The sequence below is a fragment of the Orbicella franksi genome, chromosome 9 (assembly GCF_964199315.1).
Source record: "Orbicella franksi chromosome 9, jaOrbFran1.1, whole genome shotgun sequence".
NCBI classification, from domain to species: domain Eukaryota; kingdom Metazoa; phylum Cnidaria; class Anthozoa; order Scleractinia; family Merulinidae; genus Orbicella; species Orbicella franksi.
In genome coordinates this window covers 19,664,551-19,684,190 of record NC_138153.1, presented here as the reverse complement: position 1 = coordinate 19,684,190, position 19,640 = coordinate 19,664,551, and the positions used below count along the sequence as shown (strand labels likewise).

Here is a 19,640-nt window from a genome sequence, read left to right as displayed (position 1 = left end):
GTAACATACGAGTACATACGAGTACATACGAGCAACATAGGAGTGTATACGAGTAACATACGAGTAACATACGAGTGCATACGAGTAACATACGACTGCATACGAGTAACATACGAGTACATACGAGTAACATACGGGTACATACAGACACATACGGAAATAAACAGGTTATATACGAATACATTGGTTACATACGAATACAGAGGACAAACATACGGTGGCAGGAGAGTATCATTTTTCTATTTACATTTCATTTTTGAATGTGTGAGGGTCATGTCTAGCACACACACGTGAGCGCCTGCAAGTGCCACAGACGCGCGCGTATTAGACGCATGCGCATGTGCCACATACATACGTCCGTCGTACGCGCGTCACACACGCACAAACAAACCTGAGCGCTGATGTGACATGATACGACGATTCGCGTCAAATAAACGCAGATTACGATGATTGCACACAAGATTTAGCGCGCGCAAATGTCTCATAGAGTTATTTTCCTCGAATTAAAAGCATAGTAAAAGCCTCGGCGTGTGTGTGGCGTGCTGTTCAATGAATTGAATCCATCTCCCTTTCCTCAAGTAAGGGGTAAAACAGTCTAACTTTCTTTCAAATTTGCAAATTTTGGTTATTTTCTTAACATAAGTGCATTTAAAATCCATATATATATATATATATATATATATATATATATATATATATATATATATATAAGCAGTGTAAAAATGGTGTACCAAACGATGAACTCCCAGTAAGAGGATCCAACGGATACAATATCTCTACATAGATTTGTAGTTTAGTGTACGATGTGGCGAAGAGACCAACTCTTGACTGTTCTGGACGAGTTTAATGTACTACGTTTCGGCCGTTCGGCCTTCTTCAGGTTAAAAGTTAAAAACTAAAAAAAACTATTTACAATGGTTGCGATTTACAGAAACACTGACTTATATACAGAGCAGAAATATTATGATTGAGGTTACGTAATACAACAAAGGTCTAAATTACAAGGTGAAAAAGGATTAGATAATCAAAGACAAATACAGAACTATGGGTGACATGTGAATACAAATAAGGTGAATACAAATGAGTGACACAAACTAGAGAGAAAAAATCTAACTTAATTAGTAGTGTTTACTCTGAAGTAACAAGCTCCCCATTGAAGGCCTCTGAATGAATGTAATTAGGTAAAAATCATAACAGGATCCCAGGAAAGGGCCATTAAACTACAGTAATAATTTCCCTTCCAAAGCCCCTGAATGAAAAGCCGACAACAAACATAACAGAATCCTTGAAAAGAGCTCTTGAACTTAGAAATAAACAAATAACAAAAACAGAATAAAATTAAAATGCGTCATATTGGAAAAGTGGCAAATCACAACTACTCAATTGTAGTAATTAATGCGGTGTCTTGATCTAAATTCCCGCCGTTTGTTAAGACCATGAGGATTAAGGGTAAATAATTGCGCGGTCCAATAAGCTTCCCTAGTGAGTAATAATTGTTCAAGATGTAAGGAATTTTCAAAAGACGTAATTTGTTCAATGATGATGAAATTGATTTGAGAAATTTCATGTTCAGAGTTATTAAAGTAGATGGCCAATTCGCAAGTTCTTTTGTTCTTCAGCATGTTCGACTTGTGGTTACGAAATCTTACTTTAAATTCAGTCGAGGTGGAGCCGACATATTGCAGATTGCATTTGGCACAAGTGGCTAAATAACATTTTTTGACGAACAAGACAGCTTTTGTTCGTCAAAAAATGTTATTTATTTAGCCACTTGTGCCAAATGCAATCTGCAATATGTAGGCTCCACCTCGACTGAATTTAAAGTAAGATTTCGTAACCACAAGTCGAACATGCAGAAGAACAAAAGAACTTGCGAATTGGCCATCTACTTTAATAACTCTGAACATGAAATTTCTCAAATCAATTTCATCATCATTGAACAAATTACGTCTTTTGAAAATTCCTTACATCTTGAACAATTATTACTCACTAGGGAAGCTTATTGGACCGCGCAATTATTTACCCTTAATCCTCATGGTCTTAACAAACGGCGGGAATTTAGATCAAGACACCGCATTAATTACTACAATTGAGTAGTTGTGATTTGCCACTTTTCCAATATGACGCATTTTAATTTTATTCTGTTTTTGTTATTTGTTTATTTCTAAGTTCAAGAGCTCTTTTCAAGGATTCTGTTATGTTTGTTGTCGGCTTTTCATTCAGGGGCTTTGGAAGGGAAATTATTACTGTAGTTTAATGGCCCTTTCCTGGGATCCTGTTATGATTTTTACCTAATTACATTCATTCAGAGGCCTTCAATGGGGAGCTTGTTACTTCAGAGTAAACACTACCAATTAAGTTAGATTTTTTCTCTCTAGTTTGTGTCACTCATTTGTATTCACCTTATTTGTATTCACATGTCACCCATAGTTCTGTATTTGTCTTTGATTATCTAATCCTTTTTCACCTTGTAATTTAGACCTTTGTTGTATTACGTAACCTCAATCATAATATTTCTGCTCTGTATATAAGTCAGTGTTTCTGTAAATCGCAACCATTGTAAATAGTTTTTTTTAGTTTTTAACTTTTAACCTGAAGAAGGCCGAACGGCCGAAACGTAGTACATTAAACTCGTCCAGAACAGTCAAGAGTTGGTCTCTTCGCCACATCGTACACTAAACTATATATATATATATATATATATATATATATATATATATATATATATAAAGTTAAGATGCTTTGAGCCAACAGGGATGCCACGCGCCAGAAGGATCCAAAAGGATTCGTAGTCCAAACCTCGAGTAATGAAATTTGTAGGCAATTGTGGAAAACGAGGACGGACAACTTCGAGCGAAAAAAAATATATATACAGTAATCTAAAAAAAAGTTTAAAAATTTAATAAAAATAAACGTTTCGGTCAAAGACCTTCATCAGTTGCAGTGCAAGTGAATAATAAATTACAATAACCTTAAATAAGTTTACAGTATAAAAAATGACATAATATTACAAAGATGATTACATAACAGGGCGTGGTAACACATGAAAACGAAAAAATTAACCAATGATAAACAATCGGTGATTACTAAGCGAGATACTATGACAATGCGGTACAAAACTCAAAAGACACAAACCAAATAAGAATAAATAATCGAATATAATACAAATAAGATTAATATCAAAAAAGTAACGCGATTCGTCGAGTCAGCCGAAAGTGTGAAGGGACCCGCGTGTAAAATATTCCATGTTCAAAAAAGGTGGTCCCAAAATCCCCAAACAAAGCCCTTGAAACTATGCCGCGGCAAGGCACAACAGGCGCCCTAAACAGGGCCCTTAAACAACAATAATGTAATAAATTCCCCGATGGGGGCCCCTGAGAAAACCTAGCGCTAACAAAGCTAACAAGATCCAAGGTCAGGGCCTTTGAACACCTGAACTAAGATAACCGCCAAATTTGCAAGTTATTTTTGCGCTAATTGTAGTTTATTCTTTTTTTCGAGTGGAATTCCTGACGTTTATTCAAGCCAAAAGGTGCCAGAGAGAACAACTGTGCACTCCAATATGCCTCTTTAGTGATTAAAAGCTTTTCGATGTTACTTGTATTGTTTGCATTTATCTGCACTTGATCAATACACTGGAAAGAAAAGTCGTTTAAGTCGTGCGGTGTTCTGTTGAAATGCACCGCTACCTCACAAGTCTTTTTCTTGGTCAGCATAGCAGACTTGTGGTTGCGAAATCTAACTCTAAAATCTGTTGTTGTAGAGCCAATGTATTGTAAGTTACATTTCTTACACGAAGCCAAATAAATGACATTTTTTGAATCACAGGAAAGTTTCAATCGTATCTTATAGCTCTTGCCTGTTTGAAAACTTTGGAAAGAATTTGATTCAACAAGGTAGTTGCGACAGAGATCACATCTTGTTCTTTTGCATTTAAAGCAACCCTTAACCTCAACAACCTCTTCAACCTTAGTGTTAGAACCATAACGAGATGGCGCTAACAACTCCTTAAGGTTTTTAGATCTTCGAAAAGAGGCTATGATGGAATTTGGCGGAAAAAATTCTTTTAATTTGGGGTTGGATTCCAAAATACCTAGGTGTTTTCTGATGATGCGACCAACATCAGGTAAATTTGGATTAAATGTTGTTACAAATGGAAACAATTTCTTCTCAGCTTTGGCACGAGTTCTAAGTAAGTCAGTTCTAGATGTAGTTAAGGCTTTAGAAAATTGATCTTCCACTAGTTTTGTGGGATAACCCTGATTGACTAGATAACCCTTGTATTCAGTTGTTCTCTCGGCAAGAAATACTTGTTCAGAGCAGTTTCTCTGTAACCTAGTTGCTATGCCATAAGGGATAGCCTTGAAAACGTGTTTGGGGTGAGCACTTGATGGTGGAAGATACAAGTGGCTATCAGTTGGCTTTGAATAAACGTCTGTCTGGATGAAACCCCTGATGAGATGTAAAGTTAAATCTAGCACGTGAAGCTCGCGTTCAGAAAAAACTAATTCAAATTTAATGGTAGGATATAGGGAATTTATAAAGTCAGTAAACTCATGCAGTGCAGGAAGGCCTTGTTGCCAGAGATCAAAAACATCGTCACGGTATCGCCACCATAAAGTCGGCTTTATGGGGCCAGAAAATTTAGCTTGATAATCTATTTCCCCCATGGCAAGATCCGCGTAACTACAGGCGTTCTTTGGGCCCATGGCTGTGCCATGAATTTGTAGGAAAAAGTTTTCCTTAAAAACCGAGTGATTGCTCTTCAAACAAATTTCTACTGCTTCTAAAATGCAATTAGTGGATGGAAGCTGGTTTTCTCTGGCATTCAGTGCCTTCTTTACTGCAGTAAGACCGAGTTGATTATCTATGTTAGGGAACATTGACACAACATCCCAAGAAACTAAAAGGGTGCCTTCGGGAAAAGGGCCACTCCTGTTAAGATCCTCAATTCTATTAAGTAAATCGGTCGTATCCTTGATGAAAGATGGCAACTTACGAGCCAACGGTTGCAAGTAAAATTCACTGAAGGCTGAAAGATTTTCTATGGCCGTACCACAACACGATGTGATAAGCCTGAGTGGATTCCCTGCTTTGTGGGTTTTAATATTACCGAAGGCGACCCCTGGTTTGGCTTTTTTGTTAATTATCCAATTAGCTAATTGGTCTGAAATTTCACCTTTTCTGACCCATTTATTGCACCAACTTTCAACTGCAGCCAAATGCCTATATGTAGGATCTTCCTGTAAGATCAATTTTCTAAAGCCTTAACTACATCTAGAACTGACTTACTTAGAACTCGTGCCAAAGCTGAGAAGAAATTGTTTCCATTTGTAACAACATTTAATCCAAATTTACCTGATGTTGGTCGCATCATCAGAAAACACCTAGGTATTTTGGAATCCAACCCCAAATTAAAAGAATTTTTTCCGCCAAATTCCATCATAGCCTCTTTTCGAAGATCTAAAAACCTTAAGGAGTTGTTAGCGCCATCTCGTTATGGCTCTAACACTAAGGTTGAAGAGGTTGTTGAGGTTAAGGGTTGCTTTAAATGCAAAAGAACAAGATGTGATCTCTGTCGCAACTACCTTGTTGAATCAAATTCTTTCCAAAGTTTTCAAACAGGCAAGAGCTATAAGATACGATTGAAACTTTCCTGTGATTCAAAAAATGTCATTTATTTGGCTTCGTGTAAGAAATGTAACTTACAATACATTGGCTCTACAACAACAGATTTTAGAGTTAGATTTCGCAACCACAAGTCTGCTATGCTGACCAAGAAAAAGACTTGTGAGGTAGCGGTGCATTTCAACAGAACACCGCACGACTTAAACGATTTTTCTTTCCAGTGTATTGATCAAGTGCAGATAAATGCAAACAATACAAGTAACATCGAAAAGCTTTTAATCACTAAAGAGGCATATTGGAGTGCACAGTTGTTCTCTCTGGCACCTTTTGGCTTGAATAAACGTCAGGAATTCCACTCGAAAAAAAGAATAAACTACAATTAGCGCAAAAATAACTTGCAAATTTGGCGGTTATCTTAGTTCAGGTGTTCAAAGGCCCTGACCTTGGATCTTGTTAGCTTTGTTAGCGCTAGGTTTTCTCAGGGGCCCCCATCGGGGAATTTATTACATTATTGTTGTTTAAGGGCCCTGTTTAGGGCGCCTGTTGTGCCTTGCCGCGGCATAGTTTCAAGGGCTTTGTTTGGGGATTTTGGGACCACCTTTTTTGAACATGGAATATTTTACACGCGGGTCCCTTCACACTTTCGGCTGACTCGACGAATCGCGTTACTTTTTTGATATTAATCTTATTTGTATTATATTCGATTATTTATTCTTATTTGGTTTGTGTCTTTTGAGTTTTGTACCGCATTGTCATAGTATCTCGCTTAGTAATCACCGATTGTTTATCATTGGTTAATTTTTTCGTTTTCATGTGTTACCACGCCCTGTTATGTAATCATCTTTGTAATATTATGTCATTTTTTATACTGTAAACTTATTTAAGGTTATTGTAATTTATTATTCACTTGCACTGCAACTGATGAAGGTCTTTGACCGAAACGTTTATTTTTATTAAATTTTTAAACTTTTTTTTAGATTACTGTATATATATTTTTTTTTCGCTCGAAGTTGTCCGTCCTCGTTTTCCACAATTGCCTATATATATATATATATATATATATATATATATATTAATCCAGATGAAATTTATTGGTTATGTACAATAACATACCCTTCCATAGTGTAGGTCAGAAAACGGTTATATTAAGCCTGGAAACAATAACATTACTTTGAAATGAATTTTCCACTTAACAAAATATTAATCAATATATATTGAAAATTGAACAATAACCTATAAGTTAGTCAGACGGGTAACTGTAACCAGACATAATCCAGAACTGCAACAAACCATAGCGCTATGAAAACAAAAGATGATGAAAGGCCTACACGAACTTCCTTTGGGAATTGTGATAGCGATGCATTTTACTCGTATGTGCTCGTCTGTTACTCGTATGTACTCGTATGTTACTCGTATATAATCGTATGTTACTCGTATGTACTCGTATGTTACTCGTGTGTACTAGTATGTTACTCGTATACATGTACTCGTATGTTATTCGTTTGTACTCGTATGCTACTCGTCTGAACTCGTAAGCTACTCGTAGGTACTCGTATGTACTCGTATGTTACTCGTATATACTCGTGTGGTGTTTTAGTCACGATCGTGAAGCTTGGCAGAGGTGCATGCCAGGTCTTTACATACTTTAAAACTTTTTGCGAAATTACTGTGCAATTCTTCCTTAACTCGAGGATAATTCTAACAATAGGCGGTACTTGACAGCGTCGTACTGCGTCCAGGTCCCTAATGAATGGTACACTCATTTGCCTGTTTATAATCCCACTGGAGTCTTCCTTAATGCTTAACGGTAGAAAAATGTCCGTTGGTCGTTACGGGTCGACAGTTGAATGGTTATCCATTTTCTGGTAGCCAGTGAAAGGCTGTCTAGTCGAGGATGGGACCAAGAGAACGCATGAAGAGAAAGGAAGGGGAACGCAAGAGAAAGCCTTTTATGGGCTATAAAATCCACTTACACATTTTTTTACGACATACAGTCGATAATTTCAACTTTTATTTGTCATTTGACGAAATAGCAAGTTTTTAGCTATTTAACGATAATTTGCTTTTAAAAATTAGATGAAAACTCAGTTACGCGTTGATCGTTTAGTAACTTGTTCGTTGACAGGTAGGATTTGAATTACTATTTTGTAAGTCAAGCGTCTGCTAGCCTTTAGCGTCAGTAGGCAATATCTATTCACACTAAAGAGTATCTTAGGAAAATTCAAATTTAAGATTATATTAAAATTCTAAAATAAATTGAAAAAGACGTAACGAAGCCTACAGGACTGTACAACCAATTGTTGGGAATGTTTTACTGATCACACCTAAAAGCTGTTATTAAACAATCATATTAAAATAACAACTACGTTTCAAGCATGTTTCTATTGTGTTGAGTAGTCCTCGATGGAAAAGACTGGGATTCAGTTCCCAGAATTCCAGACTCGAGACGTGGCGCTGCATAAATCGCGCGGCCTTGATTGGTTGCCACTTGCGCGGAAATCCAAGACAAAGCATCAACGCTTTACTTATCTCTGCACAGCGACATCATCAGATTGGATGATTTCAGCACTTCATTACTCAAATTCATGACGCATCTGTATTTTAAAATTGCAAATCAAAGAAAATCTCCTTTCTATACACCTATCGTAATTGTCTTTCCCCGCCCATTTAATTGAAAAGGTCATAAATCTTTACATCAATGGGACACAAAGCAATCTTTGTCCCCGGGGTTCCCTCCCCCCCCCCCCACTTCACCTACGTTTTACTTTAAGCTACCCTACAGCTTCGCCATTTCATTAATTAAGCACTATTGTAATGATTCTTCTTTCAAGATAGGTAACATGTTTGGCGTGAAAGACCCTATTCCTGACGGGTTCGGTACACGTGTGGTTTATAAGTTTGCGTGTACAGGCTGTAATGCTTAGCAAAACGGTCCGGCATTTTTCCACGCGTGTGAGAGAGTATTTATCCAGTGATAAGGCCTCTCACATTTTTAAATATCTGCAGAATTCTGAGCATTGTCGCGCCTTATGTTCAGCAGATTGTTTCCATGTTTTGGATCACGCCTCTAGTAGTTTCCAACTTAAGACAAAAGAGGCTATTCATATTCAAAGAGAACAACCCTCTTTGAATCAACAATTACACCATGTAAATCTAAAACTATTCTCACACTTTCACGCTTTGCTTCATTTTTTTGGTCACTATTCATCACAATTAGTATTTTTCTACTTATTATAAATTCAACTTGCAACGCTTTGTACATTAATTAATCAACTGAAGATGACAGTAGGTTCTGTCGAAACTGGTCTTTGAAACTTAACAGTTTTGTCGTCTTCTTTAAATTATTGACTTGCCTGCTATTATCAAGACCCTTTGGAATTCTCTTTCTATTTTGGATCCTGTACAAAGCTGCCAGAGTCGTCTGCTCGTCAATGAGTTATATAAACAAGAAACAGATAAAAGAGATTCTGTACTGCCCCTACCCCCTCCGCCGCTGTCTGCTATAGGCCATCTTTGCAGAGTTTATTTCGTAAGAGAAATAACTTTGTCTCCTTGTCTCATTGCACAAGTGAAAACCAGCACTCTTGTTAGTTTACGAGCTGTACTCTTGTTCTTCCAAACATTGTCTCTGCGTTTTTATTATATTAGTTTCACGAGAACAATGTGTATTATTGTGGCAAAACATTCCCCTTTAGGCATATCTTAAATCTCTTCCATAACCAATTCTTGACCCTGCATGCCATTATTTGATAGCGTCCGACCGGAAGCCTCACTCAACATATCTTGGTTTACATCCAAAACAATCCCATGCTCCCACTTGTCCGCTCCATCGAGCTCCTTCTCACGTGACACGCGCAGACCAATAGACTTATCTATCGCGTAAAGTTCAACAAATGTGGTCAGCGATGTCCATAGGACAATGCTGACAGCAGTAAGGACTTGAACACCAAGGACTCTCCAGCTACCTCCCTTGAAAACGCCATAGTTTTTGGACATCAGAGGGTTTTTCTCGACAAATAGTCCCACCACTACCAACCCCCAGAGGCCAGCGATGCCATGAGTAGTAATACAATGAACTGGATCGTCAATACGCATGCGCTCGAGGAAGATTTCTCCAAAGCAACCGATGGCGCCACCAATGAAACCAATCAGCAGACTTTCCCATGGAGACACAACAGGACAAATCGCTTAAACGAGACGAAGCGTAGTGATTAACATTTCTAGTTTCAGAATTTGTAACTTGCCTTTCTTTCGAATTAATAACGATGTTGATTTCTACTTTTTTACACACTGAAAAAGTTTGTCATTGTGGTTGGCTGAGAGCAGGCCAATTTATCGCTAATATTTTACTTGCACAACGGTTCAAATTAACTCGCGCGCTTTCGTAACTTTCCCAGTAATATAATAAATGAGCAGTCGTATGAAGGATCGACCAGGTAAGGATTTATGTCACTTGTGATATTTGAAAGTTATTTTAAATGCGTACTCACTAACAGGTTCGTGCAATTTTGAGACTTTACTTTGAGATCCTTAATTGCGCTCGTATTCATACGACACTGGTTTCATTTGTAATTATTGCTCGAAATCCCAAATTATCGTTCGAAATCCCGCTATAGGAAGTTCGTATTATGCATAGCTTGATCTCTCCAAGTAATTACCTGTTACAACAAGACTTAGACATAAGAAAAATTATACAAGTACTAGGTTAGTTATAGTTTTGTGACCCTCACCGGTAATGCTGACAAGCCCGGAAATAATCCCAGTCACAAATACGTCAATCATTAGCTGGTTTTTATGCTTCAGATAACTAAGGAGATAAAATTAAAGCAAAGATGCATATAATGTCGAGTTAAACTTTTCCACCTCAAGCTAGGGATCTAGGGAGTACTTCCATATAGTAGTAATTTTTACCATGCTACACAGATTAGCTCAGATATAAATTTTACGTTGAGCGCCTGGTGTGTGATCAATCAAATGCTATCAAGCATTACTTACACGTAGTATAGTGTTTGTTTGCAAAAATTTGTTCAGTAAAATGTGAGAGTTTTCCTCCATTATGAAGGCAGAAGTTTTTGTTAGAAGAGATTCGGAAAAAGTTACTTTACTCACCTAAACACTGTTGCAAAGATTCCTCCGCCAATTGCCCCATTTAGTGTAACTACAGCGGCTCTGAAAGAAATAACAACCTGCTGTAATTGTTTTTTTGCTAATATCGGTTTTTCCTTGAAGAAAATAATGTTAAAGTTGCATCATTATCCCACACCCATGTAAAGCTTGATTTCAAGAAATTCAAACTTTTCACTGACCTCGATGCTAATTTCCACTTTCCTCCCGTGATTCCAAACGTGCTGCCACAATTGAACCCAAGCCACCCCCACAACATAAACGTCCCTAGCATGACATTAGTTGGTGAGACCATCGGGTTAGGCTTGGGACGGTTGTTCTCGTCAAACTTTCCCAAGCGCGGCTTTAGATAGAGCGTGGCTACCAAGCCACTGAAACCGCCGACCACATGTACCGGCCCACACCCTGCAACGTCGATAGCATCCATCTCGTAAAGCCAACCTTTTGGCTCCCAAATCCAATGCGCGGGAAAACAGTAGGTCAGCGTGTTTACAAACGAAAACAATATATACGCCTTGAGCTCAACGCGCTCCGCCATGGCCCCTGAAACAATCGTCGTTGCAGTCGTGGAAAACGACAGATGGAAGAAGTACTTAGCAAAGACGTCGCCCATTTCATCTCCCTCTGCATCTGTGAAAAATTTACCGAACCCATTGAAAGCTGTCGTTCCCTCGTCCCGGCCAAAACTGAAACCGAATCCAAACAACCAATAGGCGAAGCCACCGTAGATGACGTCTACGGCGTTTTTTACCATAATATTGCTTTCGTTTTTCTTGGATACCATTCCTGCCTCCAGTAAACCAAAACCAGACTGCATGGTAAAAATAATGAATGCTGACGTCAGAATCCAGGTGGCGTCATCAGACTGGATTGCGTCATACTGCAGATGTGTACCATCAGCGGATGTTGATGAGATATCAGAAAAATCTGTTGTGGCGTTCGATTGATTCATTTTTCCTGAAAATATAGTGAGAGAAGTAAAAAGTTATAATGGAGAAATGAAACTGCTGGTCTGGTGTGACAAAAATGAGCTGGATGGAGCATTTTATCGAACCATGCTTAATTATTTTTAATCTCGCGGGCGCTTAACTCCGGTTTCTAAAGCATGAAGCGGCTAGGAGTGTTGCTGGGATGCAATTCCGTTGCAGGTTCCTCCCCAGCGTCGTGTTAGGTTGCCCCACAGAAGATCAACCGGCATCCATTTACACTCCAGGGTGGAGGGAGGCACTATGAGAGAAACACAGCACAGCTACTCGCCCAGGGATTGAGACTGAACTATTTGATCTGGGTTCAGTTGTTCAAAGGGTGGGTGACACTATCCACCGGATAAATCGCTTTTAGTACTGTAGATAGGTGTAAAAAAACACACACACACATCCACTAAATAGTGATTTATGCGTTGGATAGCGCTATCCATCTTTTGAACAACCGGGGCTTGCAGTCCAGCGCGTCAGCTAACCATTTGGCTAAAACGGTTCAGTTACGACTGTAATGACAGCTGTTCGCAGTAACATGTGACAAAGTCTCAGCAATGATCAGAACATACTTTCTCTTATCAAAATATCAATATAAACTCAAGTATATGGGTATTGACAGGAGACCATGGCATGGGCTCTTGGTACTGAGAATCAATGAACTGACAGCTATAGGGAAATTGTTTTACAAGAAATCAAAATTCAGAAGTAATGCTATAAAACAAGGCAGTACTAGAAAATAGATGAGGACAGACTCAATGAATAATATTTTGGCTATTGGAACTAATCTTCTGCAGGTTCCGGAAAAATGTATAAAATATAATGTAAAGAAAGTGGACCGGCCTAGTTCTCGTTCTAGTCCAGTCCACTTTCTTTAGACGAAGCCACATGACTGTTGAGCACTCTCGAGGGCAAACTGAACCACATATTCAGTAAAATATAATATATATAAGTTCTAGGCCTTTCCACAAATATCACGTAAAATCGCCTAAATATCTTTCTGGAAATTCTCAAAAATGTTTCTAAATATCACAAAAAAGGTCGAAATATCTCGGAAAACCCTCAATATCCCTTATTGTTTGGTTAAAAAATGAACGATTTTGAATCCCTTCGGCAAAAAATTTCAATTTTTTTTGTAATACTAAAGGAGTAGAGCAAGCCGATTCAGGCGCCCTAATGTTACCAGTATTCGCCATTTTGTTAAATTGTGGCTTTAGTACTTGTAGTGATATAAAATTATTAGAAACCTTTTTTCAATTTCGAAATCGCTTAACTGGGTTGTTTCTGCCTCGAGAATATAGCAAGGAAAACACAGGGCTAAGCCAAAACTTCAAGCTATGAATATTTCTTAATATCCCTAAATTCGCTAAATATCTTAAACAGGAAACTTTTAAGTATCCCCCACAAAAAATATCTGGATATTTGTGGAAAGGCCCCCTCACGTCACGTGACCCTCTGCGTTTAAACGTATTACTTTATGCTACAATATAAGAAGGGGTTTTGGCAATTTTTACATCTATTTCTCACCTTTTGCTAAAGGGTAAGTAAATCAGTATTGTTTTGGTAAAACGACTTACAATTATCGTTTTCAACAACGTTCAATTGTTTTCCCTAGCACCTGCTTAACGTTTTTTCAACTTAAAATGCTGTCAAAATTGTCAGAATCTTAAAAGTAAATTTAAATAACAAGGAAAAATTAAATGTCATTTATTTGAAGTAAAAAATTACTAGCGCTGAAATAGAATTATCTAAGTGAAAGTGCATTTGACAAAATTACAACTTCTTAACATTTGATCATAATTACTTAAATTTCCATTTTAATATTACTGTGTATATGTTCTCCTGCTGTAATTAAAGCTTTAGGATGATTCTTATTTTTCTTTGGATGATGCAGGTCGCAGATTTTATCAGTTGATGAATTTTTCAGCTTTTTCTGAGAGTAAATTTTTATCATTATTATTTTTTGGTCGACTTTGAATGCGAATTGCGAATAATTTTTTCTGTTCAGTAACTTCCAGTGTATTTGGTTGCCTGCATGTTTATGTTCCACCAAAAATAAAAACTTTCGACCTATTTCGGTGCCAGAAATTTTAAAAGGGGACGAGAATTTGATACTGACAGCATTTTTGACTCAAGGGAAATAAATACCGAGTTCTAATTGCACATTCAGTTCCCATAAAACCGAAAAGCTCTTTACTTAAAGCGTTCCATTTGGAGTAAATTGCTTTCATGGAGTACCACTCAGATAAAAATCCCATTTACTGAGCTGCTGCTGAATCACCTTCCATTTGGAATTTTGTTTCACAAAAGTGAAATTTTTATTAAAAGCAAAATGCATTAACGGACTATAAGAAGGTATAGTGCTTATATGTATACCTACCGTTGGTTGAAACCGGCTTCAGTTCGTTGTAGACTCGATCGAAATGACCACAGAACCAGAGGGTTCGTTCTCTGTCCGTAACAAAACGGACTCGAAACTACTGCATCAATTTTTAATGCCGTAAAATTAAAGCTGTCCAAATTGAGAGGAGTGATAATCGGTGATAAAAAAAAAAAGCCGATTCCTTTACTCGGGTGGTAGGTAGAGAGATACTAGAAACTAATGTATAATGATGATATTCGTTGGTAATTCCAAGTAATTAAATACTAAATATTCTTTACTTGACAGTTACGAAGCTTCACAAATTTTTCGTTCTTGGTTTTTTAACTTCTCGTTAAAACACAGAGATAGCAGTTGCTCCAAGGTTAAACTTGCAGTCACTGTTGGTTTGTTAAGGGAGCCATCATAGAAAACGGTGAGAAAACATATGATGGAAAAGACACGAAATTGTTTTGTCGGTCTTATGGAACAATATAAGCAGCATAACTAAACATGTTAGTGTAGGTGAAAGAAGATCTGAGAAATGAGTGCAGATAGTTAAACGTACTTCACGATGACGAGTTTAAAAACGAATAAATGTACACCGGCTCCACAGTCTTTTTTATGTCGAGCTCACCAGATCACCAGAATTAAATCAGTTTCAAAATAACGATTAGAACAAGAAAAATGAACCGTTCCTCTTTCCTTCTGCTTATGCTCGTGCATGTACTTCATGTCCATTGAAAACGAAGCTTTTGTGCTAACTGAGCTATTGTTGGTCGAATGCCACATAATCCTTTCGGATTATGCCCATCTCAGGTGTGATGAAATTTTCCTTTGTTTATTGTGGGATCGTTTTAAATTAATTGCTCAGTTTCTTTGCTTACGTGGATTAAGAAATAACTGTTTGCTTCTTCGGCCGAAATCTGCATATATTGACAGTCTGCGTCAACATTTCTAATGCAAACAAAACTGGTGGTTGAGTTGCACACCAGAACAAGACCACGCAGATGGCAAAATCATTTCTATTCAGGCTTGTTTGTAAGTATTCTTTCCAGCACTTTAGTTGAAACCACGGCTAGAGACTACTTGTATTTTACATTTTTCGTTAAATGTAAAATGAAATTTGCATCAACAGAACATAAAGAGGCATTTCATAATCTGTATAAGCCAAAGAAGGCTACTCGCGTTCCTGACGACCCATCATATACCATCACAGCATCAATTTTTTCCTGGAAATTACCTTGCTTGGTAACAGTGTTGTATTTAATTACAAAAATGTTACTCTATTTTATATTTTGGTTACGCGATGCCATAGTTACAAAATGGCGTTTTATCTCCCGCTCGCTCTGTCGATCCTTCACACGGAGAGCCGTGTAAGAACATATATCATTACAGTTCTAAAAATGTGTTTAGTGATGATGAAAAGCCAAAGCTTGAAAAGAGCTAAAAAAAGATCGTCTACAATAAAACTTTAACGGAACAATTTTGGACCAGGTTGTAAAGAACTTTTGCGTTATGTACATGTTTTTGTCTTCTAAGCCTTTCTAATCAAATAAGCAATAGACCGGCCAAATTGAATGATTTACAAATCATGTTTTAAACGCTAGTGCTAGTACTAGCAAATTGTTTCTACAGTGCTATACGCTGACTGTGCTTTGGTTGAGTCTTAGTATCACTTAGTACCAGACTGGAAATATCCTTTATTCTGCTTGTTGCTTTCAGTCTGAGACGTCGGCTTGTGGTCATCTTGTTCTCGCTTTTTTTTACTCAGGTGCACTGAAGAGTTGTGGGGGGAGGGGGATGGAGGGGAGATTATGTTTTGACGATAAACGGTTGATCAGTCCTAGTATAGTATTTTGTCGTTTACTGACTGAGTGTTAACTTTACTAATTAAAATGGTTTTACCAAAACGTTGACAACAACGCTACCTTCTTGTTTTCAAGGAGTCGTCAAGCGCGATAGCTCTTAGGTTAATAGGAAAAAAACTGCATGCAATGAAAAAGCACAGAATGCTTTAGAGGACAGGAACTTTACCATGAAAACCAGACTGCCTCTGAGTGAAGGTACTCTAGCACTGGAACTGCGACTAGAATGCACTGACGTCAACGCGCAAGGTCTTTCAAATTAATGTAGAAGGTATTTCTGTGCAAAAGCCTCCATTGTAAATTGGTCTCAGTTAAAACAGTGACAACATGAATGTTACCTAAAAAAATCGTCCTTATTTTGTTCTCGCAGATGTCCTTAACCTGCTCTGGTTCTTTGTTCAAAGTGGTGAGTCATTGTCACTTTAGCGTGCATGGTTCTGTCAGCGCGATATATCTTTAAGAAATTAAACTGAAGATAGCGTTTTATTTCACAAGTGCAAATTCGTACGTAATGTATTTTCCAAATATTTACTCTTTGTCATGCAGGCATGTGAAGAAACTTACAACGATTTACCAATTTTTATGTTTTTTTTTTTCAACGAACCACTTGGCGTTATTCAATTTCACTGTGCTCACTAAGGGGATACTTCCAACATACTAGGAGATACGTCTCACTAATATTTATTTTCTCTCTCTCTTTTTTTCTTTTTTCAGAAACAAGATGTTCCAGGAACAAATCTGAGAGTTGGAACAGCAATATTTACCTCACCAAATCATCAGACACAATTTACAGTCCAGATTATGATACTCAGGACACGTATCCTGCCAACATGAGCTGCACCTGGTTAATTTCTCTCCCAAAGAACAAAATCCAACTTTCCTTCTCCGCATTCGACCTTCAGGCTCCAGGCCCCTCATGCCAGCACGGTGATTTTGTTGAAGTTAGAGATGGAGAATATCCTGATAGTCCAGTTCTTGGAACGTTTTGTGGTAGTAACATACCTTCTGACACGTTTTCATCCGGGAGTTATATGTTGGTACAATTTCGTTCGGACGAGTCAATGGAAAAACGAGGCTTTGTAACGTCATACTGCTCATACGACACGTCAAATGGTAAGGTTTTTGAAAAAAACCGGAAGCAGCGACCCTGCGAAGCTGGCGACCTCAGACAAAACAATACTCTAGCTGTATACTAAACTAATTTGATGTTTGTTCTATATAATCCTGAATCCTGACTATGAAAAAAATATATTAGTTGTGTCAGGCGTTCGAGTGGTATGCCACGGAATATACTACCAGTCACATGTATTTTGTCGGTATACACACTCGTGCCTTTTAAAGACTTTAGAAGATACAGTGGCCAACACAATCAATGCAGCGCACGATGGGAAGGTTACGTGTAATGCCGTGGAGTATACAACGGCTTTCCTATATTCTGATTGACTGTATTTTCTATGGCATGATATAAATTACAGTATTCTGCTCTAACTTAACATAAATTCCTTTCATCAAGTTTCATCCTGATTAATTCCTTATGCTACAGTTTGTTCAAAACATTTTTATTTTATTACGATGGATCGTCTCACACGCCACCCAAGCTTGCATTGTGAAGCGATTTGTCCGCTTGGTCAGTCAATAGAGACCAATAGAGCGGTAACAGGTCTTTTAACTATAGACAGATAGACCTTCAAGGTCTTGAAGTAAATAGAAGAGTCCCTTAATGAAAAAAATGAAACGGACCAATTACAGCTTTAATCGACAAACTGTACTTCTTTGATGACAATCAAAGCGACAACTGACTGAAAGGCCAAAGTTTTAATGAACCACAAATAGGTATATGACCCCCCAGAATAACTATTAAACGACAGTTTGTCTTTTCAAATCATTTAAATTGACAGAGGGCCAAAATACATCTGGCTAAAAGATGAGGTCACCCAAGCTAGAAGCAGCCGAAATCATAATGGGCAAGACCCAAACAGATGAAATTGTAACTGGGAGATTTGTGTCTTGACCGTGCACAATGTGGGATCGAAATGTGCTTATAGAGGAGAGGAGCGGAGAGAAACTGGTTATTTTCTCCGTCTTGGCCTTAAACCCTCTTAAGACAAGAGCTTTCGTGTGTGGCAAACGTGAGTAAATTAATCAAATTCCTGTCATTTCCATCTACAGGTTTTTCAGCCACTGCTATTTGTGTTGGAGTTGCCGTGGTACTCGCCATTTTAGTGGCAGCAGTTTTTGGAGTATCTGCAATGAAGAAATGGAAGCCTCGTTCACCTGGTGGCGTGAAAGTATACACAACTCGACCTGGAATAACTATTAGGATATTCCCCGCAACACCAAAAGAACCTCGCAGAGAGGCGTCCTTGAATAATGAGATAGTGACAGCGCCAAGTAGCCTAGTTCCTCCTAAGGCCTCGCCGAGGTTTCGAGGTCTAAGTTCTTGGATAAAATGGTGAAAGGAATGGCCTGGTTATGGCAAGTGTAGTGAAAAGCGAGGAAAAGCGAGCGTGTTGTAAATCGGCAAAGGGAGGTCAGACCGTCTGGAAAAGGCGACTCTGTAAGCATAAAGGAACAGATGAATCAATGCCATACAAGTATAATGCAATAAAGAACTAGCGGCTTTTGCCAAACTAAGAAACCAGTCGCTGATAACAGACGTAACTGTTTGTTGTTAATTAAAAGAATTAATCAATATATTTACTATGCTTCTAAAGCAAAACAAAAATTTCAGAGGTAAATGTCTCTGAAAACAAACCAAACAAAAACAACAGTTAGAGTTATCGAATTTGGACTGAAAAGCGTTTCTGGCCAGCACCTTTTATTGCTAATGGTTTAACAGCGTGGCAAACAAAACCGAAAAGGGTGTTTTTGATAGTGTTTTAAATAATTATTTTTCAAAAGCGTAAAAGATATGTTAATGTTGACTCAGATTGTCAAGAACTTACAGAGCACACAAACAAATCCTGACTACACTGCATATCAACGATGTATTTAGTTTAGACTTATTTAATGAGAAACCTCAACCTTGTCAATGGTCTAACGCAAAGCGCCGCTGATCAATCATCAATTGCTAACAGGTGTTGTCTCGGTCAAGACAAACGCATTTCTAATGTATTTTAAACCTGGTTCTTTACAGGGGTCTGAAGGGGTAACTGAGATGAGAACTGGGATTTGCTTATTTATCTTCTCTGGAAAAAAGTGGGATTTTGGTCATAGGGACTGGGAATCACAAACAAAAATTGGGAATGGGACTGAGAATTGGGCAAAATATGGGCTTGGAAATGGGATTTGGGCAACATTTGGGCTGGGATTCTGGACCAACTGTTAGTCTCAATTGTATTGGTTCAGTGGAAAATCGAACCTCTACATAACAAAGTCCCTGGTATAACGAACGATAGTCTTCGCCCTAGTAATAGTGAAATATACAGAAAAGAACCTCGATTCAACGAAACCTCGTTATCAGGAACATATTTTGCCAGTCCCCTGGCCCTTCGTCATATCGAAGTTTTAGTGTAGTCTAGTCTTTTTTCTTCAACAACGGGCATGTGATTAGAATTCGTCCCTTGACATCTGAATTTGAACATTCTATTTTTCTTCTGCGCATTGAGATAAAAATTAGATACGACCCGGTTTAAAAAAGATACCTATTAAATTTACCAGAGACCCGTACACGAAAATCGTCTACAA

The 19,640-nt window shown here is 38.0% G+C and overlaps 1 protein-coding gene across 1 annotated transcript; it reads right to left on the bottom strand.

The window, feature by feature from the left end:
- Nucleotides 1-8,861: 8,861 nt before the first annotated feature.
- LOC145496937 (putative ammonium transporter 3) lies at nucleotides 8,862-12,175 on the bottom strand. Its single transcript, XM_081476705.1, has 4 exons — nucleotides 10,935-12,175; nucleotides 10,738-10,797; nucleotides 10,359-10,435; nucleotides 8,862-9,815 (listed from the first exon to the last, which is right to left on the bottom strand). Exons 1-4 carry the CDS (start codon nucleotides 11,702-11,704, stop codon nucleotides 9,331-9,333), a joined length of 1,392 nt encoding a protein of 463 aa, XP_081332831.1. The 5' UTR covers nucleotides 11,705-12,175; the 3' UTR covers nucleotides 8,862-9,330.
- Between the last annotated feature and the right edge of the window lie 7,465 nt (nucleotides 12,176-19,640).

Bases quoted from the DNA above. Each gene is read 5' to 3' on its own strand.
- LOC145496937 (XM_081476705.1), bottom strand. From the start codon at position 11,704: ATGAATCAATCGAACGCCACAACAGATTTTTCTGATATCTCATCAACA. The intron at 10,798-10,934 runs GTCAGTGAAAAG...TATTTCTTTCAG, and splicing joins AAGTGGAAATTAGCATCGAG to AGCCGCTGTAGTTACACTAA. The intron at 9,816-10,358 runs GTGAGGGTCACA...GTCTCGTTTAAG, and splicing joins CGGGCTTGTCAGCATTACCG to CGATTTGTCCTGTTGTGTCT.